The sequence below is a fragment of the Anastrepha ludens genome, chromosome 4, assembly GCF_028408465.1.
Source record: "Anastrepha ludens isolate Willacy chromosome 4, idAnaLude1.1, whole genome shotgun sequence".
NCBI lineage: Eukaryota > Metazoa > Arthropoda > Insecta > Diptera > Tephritidae > Anastrepha > Anastrepha ludens.
This window is the reverse complement of record NC_071500.1, coordinates 9,466,741-9,480,867: the sequence shown is the minus strand read 5'-3', so window position 1 is coordinate 9,480,867 and position 14,127 is coordinate 9,466,741. Positions and strand designations below refer to the sequence as shown.

Below are 14,127 nucleotides of genomic sequence, written 5' to 3'. Positions count from 1 at the left end.
AACTAAAACTTTTCATTTAGAAGAATATTCAAAAAAAAAAAAATCGAAATTGTTGAAAAAATATGCAAGAATATGCAAATTACTTCAACTGCGCATAATTTTGACAATTTTAATTTTTTTAGTTAGTTTTTAATATACTATTAATAATTAATAAACAAATGATAAACAAATTGATGGTAAACAATTTTTCTTCAAACCTTCAAAAAACCGTTCGAAATTCATACCACTACACTAGAATCATTTATTTTTCACATATAATTACAATAATAAGATCCGTATTTTGAATAAAAGTAGTGAAATCTGAAAGAATCTACATTTTTGCATGTTTTATTTTAAAACATCTAGGCGTGTCTTTTGAAAGACCCTTTACAAGGTGGCGCAAAATTAATCACCCTATCCGAAGATTTATAATATTTTTCTTTTGCACTTGTGATCTAAACTATAAAAAAAAAAAAAAATAATAATTGGCGCATACACTTCTGTTAGGTGTTTGGCCGAGCTCCTCCTCCTATTTGTGGTGTGCGTCTTGATGTGGTTCCACAAATGGAGGGACCTACAGTTTCCAGTCGACTCCGAACGGCAGATATTTTTATGAGGAGCTTTTTCATGGCAGAAATACACTCGGAGGTTTGCCGTTGCCTGCCGAGGGGCGACCACCATTATAAAAAAGGTTTTTATTAATTTTGCTTTCACCGAGATTCGAACCAACGGCCTCTCTGTGAATTCCGAATGGTAATCACGCACCAACCCATTCGGCTACGGCGGCCGCGATCTAAACTATACTAAGTGTAAAAAAGACAAAGAAATTAGAAATCTTCCTAAAGGGTGATTAATTTTGCGCCCCCACAGAAAAGTTATGGAGCGCGTGAAAAATTTTCACTCAAAATAATTTTTTTGTATTTAGTATAGAAGTTATTTAAAACCAACATTAAAAACGATAAGTTTTGCTTTACTAGGTTGTGCAAAGAGTTTTGCGGTGCGATAAGAACAACAACAAAATATTATGATTTAAAATGCAATTTATTATTCAGTATAATCTCCCTGAACATGAATACATACAACGAGATTCCAGTTTATGAGTTCCATCCCTGAAGTGAGAATCTGGAAGGGCTGCAAAATACGCTTCCACAGTTGTTATAACCTCATCATTTGAGGAAAAACGCCTTCCAAGCATTAATTTTTTATGTCGGGGAAACAGATGGAAGTCGCTGAATACGGTGGATGCTTCAACTATTCGAACTTTACTTCATGTATTTTAGCGATTGTCAAAATGGTCTTGTGATACGGTGCATCTGATGAAAAAGAATTTTTTTCTTTTGCAAACTGTGTCTTTTTTCACGAATTTCTTCGTTCAGCTAATTTAAAAAGTTACAATTATACTCAGAATTTATTGTTTTACTAGTTTGAAAGTAATCCACGAAAAAAATTCCTTTCGCAACCTAAAAAACTGATCACCGGTTTCTGGGCACGAGAAATGACTGCATAACTGCTAAGTCTGCATACATTTAAGTTTTGTGGAAAACTTTTCAATGCAACCCTGTTATCTAGGAAAAAAAATGTGTAATAGAATAAAAAATGCTCGCTCACCTGAAATTGAATGTCAGGTTTAAGGCAAAATATTTTTTTTTTTATTTTTATTCGGCTCCGCAACAATTGTCGAAAACATAAAAATTGAGTTTTTCCCCTCCGTCATTTCAATAGAAAAGGCGAAATTTCACTAACGAACAACATCAAGAAATCAAACGTCTATTCTTCACTCTATAAGCAGTTCGACAGAATCGCTCGGTCTACTACATACATACATTCTCGTACATAGTGCATACGTCAATTCGTCAACAACACATCAAATTGAAATTACAAAATTCTATCAAAATTCTGCGTAGATAATGGGTTCAGAGGAAAATATCAATTACCAGTTGGCGGAAAACTTTATATTTTTTCACGATATTTTGAAGCAACCCGAAGAAGTGTTCGATTGCCGGTCACGTGAATACGAATTGGCGTCCGCCTGGCTAAATAAATTGTCGACGGGTATATTTGAAACAACCGAAGAGCTGCGACAGCGCAACATTTATATGAGTCATTTGGTGGCTTGTCTTAATTATGGCAAACTCACCGGACCATTCTTATCCCCACCCAAGCAGAACCCATTCCACGATACCGCCGATTTTCAGACTAAGGTGAAGGCGCGACGTATCTGTCAACGTCCAACGCCTGGTATGTCGGCGTCGGAAAAGGCCTGCGCCGCTGCAATTAGGCCAACTCCATGTGAATGCGATTATGTGTGTTGTGACAACGACGAAAGCCGTCGGGACCAGAAGAAGGATTGCAATGGATCATCATTCGATCGTATCTGTGGCTATATGAAGCAATATGTAAATGTGCCTGCTTGCCTGGAAGCAAGTATACAGCCTATATTAAAAGTGCATCAAGGCCAATATCAAACAAGGGAAACTGGCAACAATAAAACAAAAGTGCCGTCCGCGCCGTCCTATGCCAATGGTGATAGATATGAAAGAGGTGCTGGAGCTAGCGGTGTTAGCTATAGAGATTGTGGCAATGTAGTCATGAAAAGCGGAAAAAAGGAAGGTGACAATACACGGAAAAATATGGAGTTTGCAGAACAACAGACATATGGACGCATAAGAGCATTGCTAGATGTGATATTTTCAGAGCTAAGTGGCGAGTCTACACCTGGCACCAATGATTTTCTCGAATCTGAGCTGGCACGCTACAAGAATTTCATAATGAACTATTCGGTTATGGGGGCCAATATGTTACAGTGGAAATCTCAGCCAGCGTTGCGTTCATTTTTGCTGATGCAATTGCAAAATGATTTGGTGAAATTGTTGAATGAAAGCTCCTAGCCAGAAGGCAATATGTAGTCAGTTCGTAATTTGAACGGTCGTACGCAGCAAGCGAATGCGCCTCTGCTCACTACACATGGAGTGCGTGCATGTATTTTAGCTTTCTATTAATTTTTTGAAGTCTGAATGTCACCAGTTTAAGTGTGATAATAACAAAGAAATGTGCGACTATTAAAATATAATCTTTTCGCACTTTATATTTTGTATTTTTCTTTGCTGAATTTTTATTAAAATATCCGCAAAGAGATGACTTTAATTTTACACTTCTCTTAACAATACTTAATCTTACCCAATTGCTCCGAAGAAGTTGAGGAGGAAGTATATTGTGCAATAACGAGTGCCGGGGTATTCTTCCACTGCCCATACTGAGCCAAGGTATTTTCTTTGGCTTTAAATATTGATTGGCGTTCGGGGATGCCGACCGTGAAGAGGAAACTCTCATGAATACTGCATACAGTCATAACTATATACACAGCTTGTAGCCTTACAGCTACCCCGGCGTCCTAAACACCTCTCCACAACATATCACTCTCCCCATGGAACTGCCAAAAAAAAGGTTAGCTCATAGGCTCTTAGTAATATTAGATTAGATTTGTGGGGGTTGGAAAAGTCCTACACCTGGATAGATGACAGTAGAAGGAATAGAGAGCAGGTTAGATACAGTACGGATGGTGAGACGGACTAATTGGTTGTAGGTCACACTTCCGCGAATCTTTTGGATTCATTGATGAATCTTAAGAGATCCGGTAGAGGACGAGTATGAACTTTATCCATGCTCAGAACAGCGCACCCCAACAGCCTTAGTCTGATTCTAGAGAGCTCCGGACAGCTAGAGAAAAAATGTTCTGCAGTCGTCAATGATTTCTATGGTAGCCATATGCTGACCGCAGGTGTTGTGCCCTGTAATTACACCTACCACTACTCACAGGACCATTTTGCTAAGTTTTAGAAGAAATGTCGCTAATTTCCTGTTTGGTTCTTTCACAAAGCACTTAGCTACTCTGCAGAAGCCCCACTCAGACCAAAACCTACGGGTAGACCTCATGAAGTCATCAATCCATAGTTGAACTGATGCAGAAGGATTCAGGGCTTATTGATGTGCTTGCAGAGCCTTCATTAGGCTGCTAGTCACAATGTCAACGACGCTTCGCACCTCTGAAATCATTTGTTATGTTTTGTATGCGCGCAGATTCACTTCCAGTTATCACCCGATTTCAGCATAAAATCTACAATATTTTCTTCGTTCAATATGTTACAGGTGTTGGGAGCATAGCGTGGGCTATTGGAAAAAAATGTGATCAGTGTCTTCTTCCCTCTTCATGTAGATTGGGCAGTTTGAGGAACTGCCAGGCCGAATCTATGGATGTATTTTCGAAATAGGCATTTCCGCGGTATTTCCGAGCCCTGAAAGTAACTACGTTAGGTGTAAGCTTGTTTCCCGATGGTTTCTTTCTAACCACGTCGCAAGAATGGGTATTAGCCCATGCGCCCACCTACCTTTGAGTGATCTTTTTCACCGCTCATGCCAGTGGTCGATCAAACGATGCCTTTTCATCTTCTGCAATATTTTTACGCCTGACTCCACTGTCTTGTTCGAATAGCCTTATATGCACTCTCTGCATTTCTTTCGCCAAAATGTCTACGGGGACTAGTCCTGCAATAACGAAAGAAGTGCCATCCGAAATTGCGCGGAAGCCGTAGATAGTCCGCAAAATTGGCATTCGTGGAGCAGATCTATTAATGTCTCTGCGGAGTATCGCATAAACTCATGGGACGGTCGGCCATATCTCGAGGCTGGCCAGATAGGTTTGCCGTCTGCAGTGAACCGTGAGAGTTGCCTGTAATCATCCTCACTTTCTGAATTGAATGAATCGTTTGATAGCGTTAGCCAATACTGGTTTCCCAAGGGTTGTTTGACTGGTTCAGATAGTTCTTCTTCTGCAGCGGTCTATAGTTTTTTGTTTTACAGTAATCTAGTTTCTAGATATCTTAAGCGCCTTCTTCGAAGTCCGGGGCAATTTCACAGAATAAGGCTGAAATTTGCATCTTCTTAATCTCTACTTCTATAATAGGAAGCGCTATGTAGAGCTATGTACTTGTGGCTAAAAAGCCACTAGTTACGTCCAACTGCTATTAATATTTAACTGCTCTATTTCCTTGCGCTCGTATCCCTATCCTCAATTTTCCAAGTCTAGATCAGCCCTAGTCCCGACGGTTACCTCGCGCATATGCCTGCTTACCCATTTCTCTGAGCACCAACATGTCCTGGAACACAGCAAAGATTACACTGTGCTGCCGAAGATATTGTAGAGGCCATGGGCATTCTTGACCAATATTTGGACTACGAATTACCGATCAAATGTAACTGTTGTTTGCACGGAAGTAGGTCACTTGCATAGATGTCGTCTTTAATTCTGTAAGCTTTCCTCAATGAGATTTCGTAGGAGAAGACGTCAGATCCTGTTCCAGTGTCCACCTGCAAAATCCCCTCATTGTTTAGACTGTCGTTAAAGTCAATTTTCGTGTTCTGACAATCACAGATGTAACGGCATATCCATCAACCGCAGCCTTTCATTTCAAATCTATATAGTAAATTCGAATGTCAATAAGTTGAGTATCCAGAAGTAACTCTAGTGCTGGGGTTTTGCGATAAGTTTAACTTTCAAATGAATTACAAAGTATGGAGATCACCAAATAATTCTATATACATACATACATTTGAATAACGCTGAATTTATTTTGTAGGTAATCACTCCTTTTTTTCATATTTGCAGGACGCTCCAATAAAACCGAACGTCAGGACGTCACCGATGTCATGATGCAAAATCAGCTGCAGCACCAGCAGCAGCAGCAAATTCAAAGTAAAATTCAGGTCCAAAATCATTCCAACATAATTTCACCACAACGTTCATCATCTGTCACATCGTCGTCGGCAACATCGAAGCGTATCTCGTCCAGCATTTCTGTGCAATTGCCAGCTGCCGGCTTGGGCTCACGTCCGCCCAGCATTATTTCAACAAGCGGTAGTCTCGACGAGGGCGGCTTCAATGAGCCATCACCAGAGATTAAAGCCAAACTGAAGCCCGCATATGACTTTGGAACGATCAATGGAAGAGATGCGAGTGGCGTTGGCGCCGAGGTGGATGAGTGTGACCGTAGCAGCACCGGCAGCAATATTTGTCAACCAATAACGGATGAGTCTGAAAAGCCTAGTTTAAATTATGTGGATGTGGGATATCGTCTCAATCCGGATGGCAGTGAGTCGCACGAAGTTTTCGGTGAATCTGAACTTTACGACACAGCCACCAAAGTAACACAAATGCACAAGAAATTCCATGCCAATGGATTTGCGCAAGAGACCAACACTGTGTATGCGACTATAAAAACGGATATAACCACAGCTGTTGAACTCTATTATCCGGGCGGTAAGCTGGTTAAAGAACGAGATCGAGATCGAGAACGCGAACGTGTTGTTGGTGGTTTATTGCAGTCACCAACGAAATCTATTGGCATTGGCTGTGGTGGTGCAGCGGTGAAAACATCAGCGATCTCTTCACCGCCCGTCGGTGTGGTGTCGCCCATACGGAGACGCAGCTCCGATGTGAGTATCAAGTCAACACCTCCAATGTCGCCCACTTCGATTGGCAGCGGTAGTGGCAGCTGCAGCGTCACCACACATTCGAATTCGACCAGCAACACGCGTTCCATTTCTTCAATTGCACCAGCAGTGGGCAGCAAGGGGGTAGCACCCATTGCTTCACTCGATACACAGGTTGAAGAGTTCGATAGCTCTGAATTGCCAGCATTGCCAGAGCGTCCACCACCGCTAACTACTGGGGCACACGCAACTTCAACAACAGCAACTGCAAGTAGTGGGCTGTCCAGCAATGCTTTAGATATGCAGGACCTAGAGTATGCGGATAGTAGCGCTGGGGAAGATGAGGATGATTTGATGCGCGCAATTGAGGAGGACGACGATGTGCATCACGTTGTGGATATGAGCGAAGCCTCACTGACTATTAGAGCAGAGGATAAGAAGGAAAAATCGATGGTAGCAGCAGCAGTGGTGGCAGACGTGGCAATGCCGCGCGACGATAGTTTACCGGATGCCATGACTGCTGATGAAGCAGAACGACTGTTGAGCTCAAGGTGAGTAAATTGAAATTCAAAGTTAGAATTGTATGTCCTGCTAAAAGTTTTACGTAGATCAAATTAAATAACGTAGAAACTAATTAGACTTCGCTTTAAATTGTGGAATAGAATAGTTTAGTTTAGGCTTTACGATGAAAAATGTATTAGTAGATAGTATTATTTATTGTTTTTGTTAAGAAATAGAGAGAGCTGTAAGCCACAAAGCCTCTATCTTAGAAATCGTTCAAATGTAGGTCTAAGCTTCGCACGGTGGCATGGATCTGACAGGTCCAACTTTCTATGATACTACTGCATGGATCCAGCTTAACTTTGGTAATGATCTGCGTTGTGTTGACTTTGAGACCATTGGTCGACTGTGACTTCTGAAAACCTCGGAAGAAAATGTTTAGCGGAGTCAAATCGCACGATCGAGGTGTCACGGGAGGTATCCCGTGAAATATGTACACTTGCAAATAGTTAATGCAAAGTTTTTAATATGAAGTGTCGTCATTTGCATGTGATGCTCAGTTGTGTAACTGTCTATGGTGACATATACAGTCTGTCAGAAAAGTTTTGGCACACTGTTTTGTTTTGTTTTTATGAACATTTTTTTCATTAATTTTGTATGAAAATATAGATTTTGTAATAAAAAAAAATCTATTTAAATTGAAGTTTCAAATTGTGCACAAAAAGGTTTAAAAATATATGAAACTTCATCGGAATTTCGATTACTCACAATTTAAAAAATTGTCTAGTGTGAAATGTTATAGTTCGCAATTACTAAATCTTTATATAAATTGGGGGTTGAATCCGACTTTATCAGGTTTATCTACAGAATGCTTAACGGCCGAATGGTCGTGGTAGAGTAAGGTGGCGTCTCTTTCCGTCGACAGGTGCGTAGGGGCACTTCGCAAGTCGGTGTTTTCTTACCATTTCTCTGGATTGCCGTTGTCAGTGACTTGCTGGAGGAGCTGGTGAGAAGGGGCGGCAGGGTGATTGCCTACGCGGATGACGTGGCGCTTATTGTTAGAGGAAAAATGTAGGTACCCTGTAGGCTTTGATGCCGGATTATCTGAATGCAGTTGTGAGGTGGGCAGTGGATTGCGGCCTATCGGTGAACCCTCTCAAGACGGAGCTCGTTCTATTCACGAGAAAATACAAAATACCTATATCTCAATTCCACTCATTAGGAGGTGTTCCGCTGGTGGTTTCTGACAAGGTGAAGTACTTAGGTCTTAACCTTGACAGTAAGCTAACGCCGAAACCCGACATTGAGGAAAGGATAAGGAAACCAAAAATAGACTTGTATGGATGCTATGGAAAAATAGAGGGCCTTGGCTCTAGAAAACCATTATAAAGCCGATTCTTTTGTACGGAGTCGTTGTCTGGTGGAACTCACTGGAAAAGATGACATCGGTGAAGAAGTTGGAGAGAATCCAAAGGTCTGCCCTCATTGGAGACAGTGGGGCGCTTCGAGCTACTCCTACTCTAGCGCTAAATGTGTTACCTGTAGACATTTTGCAGGCAAAGCTGCGGCTACACGTGCCGCAATCAGACAGAGAGACCCAGGCCACAAGCTTGATCTCAATCACGGACACTTAAGTATCTTTAGGAACTTTGGGTTCATTCCTTTGGCGACTGATCATTGAGCACTCCTGCTTAGTCCGAACAGAACGTTCTCCACTTACATTCCTTCAAGAGAAGAATGGGCGGAGTGCAGTATTTGGAGGCAGGGCCTGGTGAACCTGTTCACGAATGGCTCAAAATATGACGGAGGGCTTGGCGAAGAAGTATTCTGCAAGGAGTTCCCCAATAGATTCAAGTTCAGGTAACCGGATCACCGCAGTGTGTTCAAAGCAGAAGTAGCGGCAATTAAAGAAGCCGCTGATTGGCTACTCACTTTTGGCACAACTGTGACGGGGGTTAATATCTACTCCGACAACCACGTGTCCATCAGGACACTGGACTTGATGATGGTGCACTCGAAACTGGTGCACACTTTCGATTGCATCCGAATTCTTCGATATAAAGCTCATTTGGGTACCTGAACATAATGACATCGCAGAAAACTGCGAGGCAGATGAGCTGGCTAGATAAGGGACCTGCGAGTTGGAAACCCCGAGAAACGAGAGGATTGGCATTACGCTGACTACATGCGGTCTGCTTCTGTAGAGGTGGGCTTCGTGTCAACTCACCGAGTGCTGGGCAAGTAAACAAACTTGTAAGGTCGCGAAATCCTTCTGGCCACGAGTGGATCGGAGGCGCTCGAGAAATCTCCTGCGGTTAACAAAATCTTAGCTCACGAATTTCGGGGATGCACTTACAGGGCATTGGACGCGTGGTATACATGCTGTGAGACTCGGCAATATTTCGAGTGTTTTTTGTGTCAGTTCCATTTTCGCACTTTCTCCTTAACTGCCCTGCTTTCGCGTGATTTAGCTACTATTTGCAGCCTCTACATAATTCATATTAAGCGAAAATGATTAAATGTGTGCAGCTAATAGATAGAAAAAGTTCAGACAACCGAAATCTTCTAAGAAAAAGGTTCGGCTTCACCGCTTTGAATAAACACCCAGTGCTTGAGTATCGCTGATGCTTGATAAAATATAAGCTCTTTATACCACAGCTTCTGCGCACATAAATTGAATAAAAAAGGAGTCACCTTAGCTCTCAATACACACATGTGCATGTTGCCGTTTGCTGCAGCGATGTGGGTTCAGTGTGCAGAAATTAAAGTGTATGTACAGGTATGAGTGTGAGTATGTATGTACACAGGATCCCATAGATAAATACACATTCTCATTACCGAGCTAATAATCTTAACGCTGCATTTAAATTATGCTATTTGTATAATTTACGGTGCGGTTTTTTCATGAAGATGCATCAGAAGTGTTACGTACTCGGAAGCACTCAAGTATGTGTTCTTGAGCTGTAAAGTTCATTGAAAGAAGCATACTTAAGGACGTCTCAACGTTTGCACACTTTACTGCAGCACATTTGTCTGCTGTCGTCGCAAGTTTTGGATGAATGAATTTATATTATTATATGCAGTTCGACGTAAATGAGATGAGTCAACGTAAGAAGTTGTTAGTATTTGGAAATGGCACTATTAGGTCGTGGAATAAGTTCGTAGCGTTTTACCGAAGATTTATATTTAAACAGCAAATAATAATTGTATCAATAAGTTAATCAACCTACCTACAACCTCTTTCCACCTCTCGTCCAATTTGTTGATGTCGTTCCGCCAAAAGCCGCCTGGTCTGGTGTCAAAGATGTTGTTGAGCCAGTTTTTAAGGATTTCTTTGTTATCGAAGGTAACGCCCTGCGTATTGTTTGACATGGAGTGGACAATATGGTAACCGGTCGGTGTAAGGTCCGAAAAAGACGACGGAGTGCGCCTTTGACGACTTGTGCAACACGGGGCCTAGCGTTGAGCATGTCAGTCACGTCTTTTCAGTCGAATAGCCTCATTCACGCGTTGTAGCTGGGCAATGTATTTCCTTGTTGACCGTGGCATTCTTTTTAAACATTTTCCAGTGCGTCCTGCCTTCCTAGTCCCACTAAACACATATCACGATGTTTGGATGAAGATCTGGCTTGATTCTCGGCTTTGGGGTATCTCCTGAAGCCACCCACTCCTTTCTTTGCTTCTTATTGATGTATAGGCACCATTTCTCATCTCCTGTAACAATTCGGTATAAAAAGTGTGGTTTATGACCGCGTGTTGCTCGATGGCGGGCGAGATGCTGAGAAGCGATTTGAAGACGATTTTCTTTGTTTTTTTTTTTTTTTAGTTGAGCTGCGAGGCACCTTGGCTCCCAATTTTTCGGTAAATACCATTGAATGAATGTGATTGAGAATCGCTTTTTAATCGCAGTTCATAAAAATTCCCTTCTCGTCTGATTTGGCGGTCGTTCTCCTTCAAAAGTGATTTGAGACGTTCTTCATCGAATTCAGAAGGCCTTCCACTGCGCTGCGGGACATGTCATCGACATCAAAGTCCCCATTTTGGAAACCTTCTCCATACACGACAAGCAAAGAAGAGCGAGTGTCGAAAATGTTGACTTTTTCCTCCTGGCCAATCCATTTATAAGTCTCAAAACTAATAAAAAATTAAATAACTCAAAAATACAATTAGTTTGTTTCATGAAAGTTGTTGTTGTAGTAGCATAATTATTCCTCATGGTGATTGCTGCTGGAGTAACAATACTTAGGCGGGCATAAATCCATGGCGAAAAGTTTTAAAGGTGAGCTCCTTAACTAACCATTATTCGGCTCTGCGCAAATTTGGAAGACTCAGCTGTTGGGCTTGACCCTACATGAGGTGTGTTTACAAAAAAGCTGAGATTGTGTTGGTGATATACGGAAAAAAATCAACCAATGACACTTCGTTGCCGTCTGAACGAGTGTGTGAATTTGGCTGCTGCATCTCCCAAGCAACGTGGCAGCCAAAGTTCCCGCCACAATTTTCTTTTTCAGCATAGCTAAATAGCAAACCTGGTAAGGTACGGTGCACTAGACAAGGTTAGTTTACTGGGGCGGCAGCCCTTAATCGGGAAAAATCCCAGGTCATTCCCGGCTTCCATAGGAATGAGGACAAAACAAATCGATAACTAGTAACGAGCCGACTGTGTTTAGACAGACTATTAACGACATTCATCGGGAGACACTTACTGCGTTTTAAGCGGACTCCAACCACCACCCATAGCAGATGAAGAGCTCCTGCTACCAGGAGAGACACACGTAACTTTGGCACAACTACGTTTTGGATATTGCAGCATTTTAAACTTCTACTTATCCAGAATCGACCGCGACTCACTGAACGTATTTCCAGCATGTGAAGGCATCCCGCACGACACTAACCACCTTTTCACATGCCCCATCAAACCCTTCAACTAACATCACACCTCTCTCTCTCTCTCTGGACCCAACCTGTCGAAACAGCAAGTTTCCTGGGCCTGCCATTAGATGAGCTAGACGAAACCGACCGGTGAGCTGACTGGGTTAACAACAACAATAACAGCAAACCTGGTAGTGTATCAGCCTTGATGTAAGTCCGATTCGTTCCGGTAACGTAGAAACGACTGTCGTGAAAATGTCGTGTCATGTCCTACGAGTATTCAACGGCTTCTTCACCTCAACTTAATTTGTTTTGTTGTTATAGCAAATCTAATTTATCCACTTAAATTTAATGTAACCCTAAATGCAACGAATGTTCAAATTTTTATTACATTTCTCCCACACTTAGATGTCTTTTTAACAGTTATGCGGTCATTTACATCAACCACAGTCGTAGCTACAGCATCACCTACGTTTCGTAGTGTCTCAGATAGAACGAACTGCAAACACGCACACAGGCACATATGTCCACAATACATTGGCAGTCGCACCTGATTCATTCAACAGTTGATGCTATATTTATTTATTTTTTTCTTTTGTGTTTTTTGTTGTTTTGCTAGACATATTCAATGAAAGTCCGCGTATTTTATTTTGTCAATGGCAAAATAAGTATGTTAATATGTTTCGCCATTATAACTACGTAGTCTGCATATGCTTATGTATGTACGAGTATGTGTGCGCATACACCCTCACTGCTTTGTGCAGCATGAAAAGGTTGCTTTGTAGGTACATTGCGCCTTTTCAATTGCTTTATTCTCTGGGTTCCTTGACACTTTATGAATGGCTCGTGCCAACCCACATACATCCATACATTCATATGTGCATATGCTGCTATTTATATATGTTTGTGCATACATAAGCACACATGAACGTAGGTGTAAGTAGACATTGTTGAGCTGTCTGACCGACTGACTGACTGACTGAGTAACCGAGGCAATCTCATCAAAATACACATCAATATATACATACACTTAATGTAGGTGCGTGTATATATGTGTTAGAGATACCAATAGAGCAGGAAATTTTGAACCCGAAATGTCTTCAAAAATTTCGGGATTATTTGAAGTATTTTCGTATATTTCAATTTTTTGTTTTTGCGTAAATGTCATTTTGGTCGACCATCTTTTGCCATTTTCCTTCTAGAGACATTATTCCATCAGTGTAAAACTTTTGTGGTTTCTCGGCGATAAACTGCGACAAGTAATTTTCACAGGCTTCTCTTGAAGCCAACTTTACTCCATTAAGGGAGTTCTGCATTGACCGAAACAAATGGTAGTCCGATGGTGCAAGGTCACATCAAAGATGTGTGTGACCTAGCGTTGTCCTGATGGAAGACGACGCCCTTTCTGCTGATCAGTTCTGCTTGCTTCAATCTCATCAGTTGTTGACAGTAAAGTGTAGAATCAATCGTTCGAGCAGGCTGAAGCAGCTCATAGTGGATGATTCCTTTCCAATCCCACCAAACACACAGCATAACCTTTCGAGGCGTCAATCCTGGCTTTGCGACCATTTGTTGAGCTTCACCACCCTTGCACCATGATCTTTTTCGCACATTATTGTCGTATTTTATCCACTTTTCGTCTCTTGTTACCATTCGCTTCAGAAATGGTTCGATTTCATTTCGTTTCGGCAAAGAATCGCAGATGTTAATTCGGTCCATTAAATTTTTCACAGACAATTCATGTGGTACCCAAACATCGAGCGACTTTCCATCAAGCCAGCCTTTTTTAAATGGTTCAAAACCGTTTGATGAGGAATGTTTAGTGCTTTGACGATGTCATGGCAGCTTACTATATGTGACGGTCCTGGTCAATCTTTTCCATAATTTCATCGACTTTTTCAACGATAGGTCAACCGGAGCGAGGTGCATCTTTCACATCGAAATTTCCAGAACGGAAGCGAGCGAACCATTGTTGTGCTACACGAACTGATACAGCATCGTCTCCGTAAACTTCACAAATTTCATTGGTGGCTTGCGTGGCATTCTTCCCTTTTTTATACAAAAATTTCAAAATATAGCGAATTTCTTCATTATTTTCACTCATTTTTTAACAGCTATAACTTTTTTTCAACTTCTCCGAATTTAATTTTTTTTTGGTTAAATGAAGCTTAAAATGTCACCTTTCTAACACCATATGATATGACACAATGTGATTGGTAGCACTGGAGATGGATGACTCCAACGAAATCTAATTGACAAAATACGAAAAGACTTTTTCGACTACCCAAT

The 14,127-nt window shown here is 41.5% G+C and overlaps 2 protein-coding genes across 8 annotated transcripts in view; both read left to right on the top strand.

Annotated features, from left to right (window-relative positions):
* The window catches only part of LOC128861659 (uncharacterized), a 213,013-nt gene that overhangs the window by 105,678 nt on the left and 93,208 nt on the right, over window positions 1–14,127 (top strand). For all 7 annotated transcript variants that reach the window (XM_054099954.1, XM_054099957.1, XM_054099958.1 and 4 more), the window contains exon 3: window positions 5,642–7,016. In XM_054099954.1, the coding sequence (XP_053955929.1) occupies window positions 5,642–7,016 (1,375 nt within the window). The remainder of the gene's footprint in view (window positions 1–5,641; window positions 7,017–14,127) is intronic.
* LOC128861662 (uncharacterized) lies at window positions 1,596–3,094 on the top strand. The gene has a single exon (XM_054099963.1). It carries the CDS (start codon window positions 1,887–1,889, stop codon window positions 2,865–2,867), a length of 981 nt encoding a protein of 326 aa, XP_053955938.1. The 5' UTR covers window positions 1,596–1,886; the 3' UTR covers window positions 2,868–3,094.

What these genes read in the sequence shown, in the direction of transcription:
- LOC128861662 (XM_054099963.1), top strand. Translation starts at nt 1,887, where the DNA reads ATGGGTTCAGAGGAAAATATCAATTACCAGTTGGCGGAAAACTTTATA.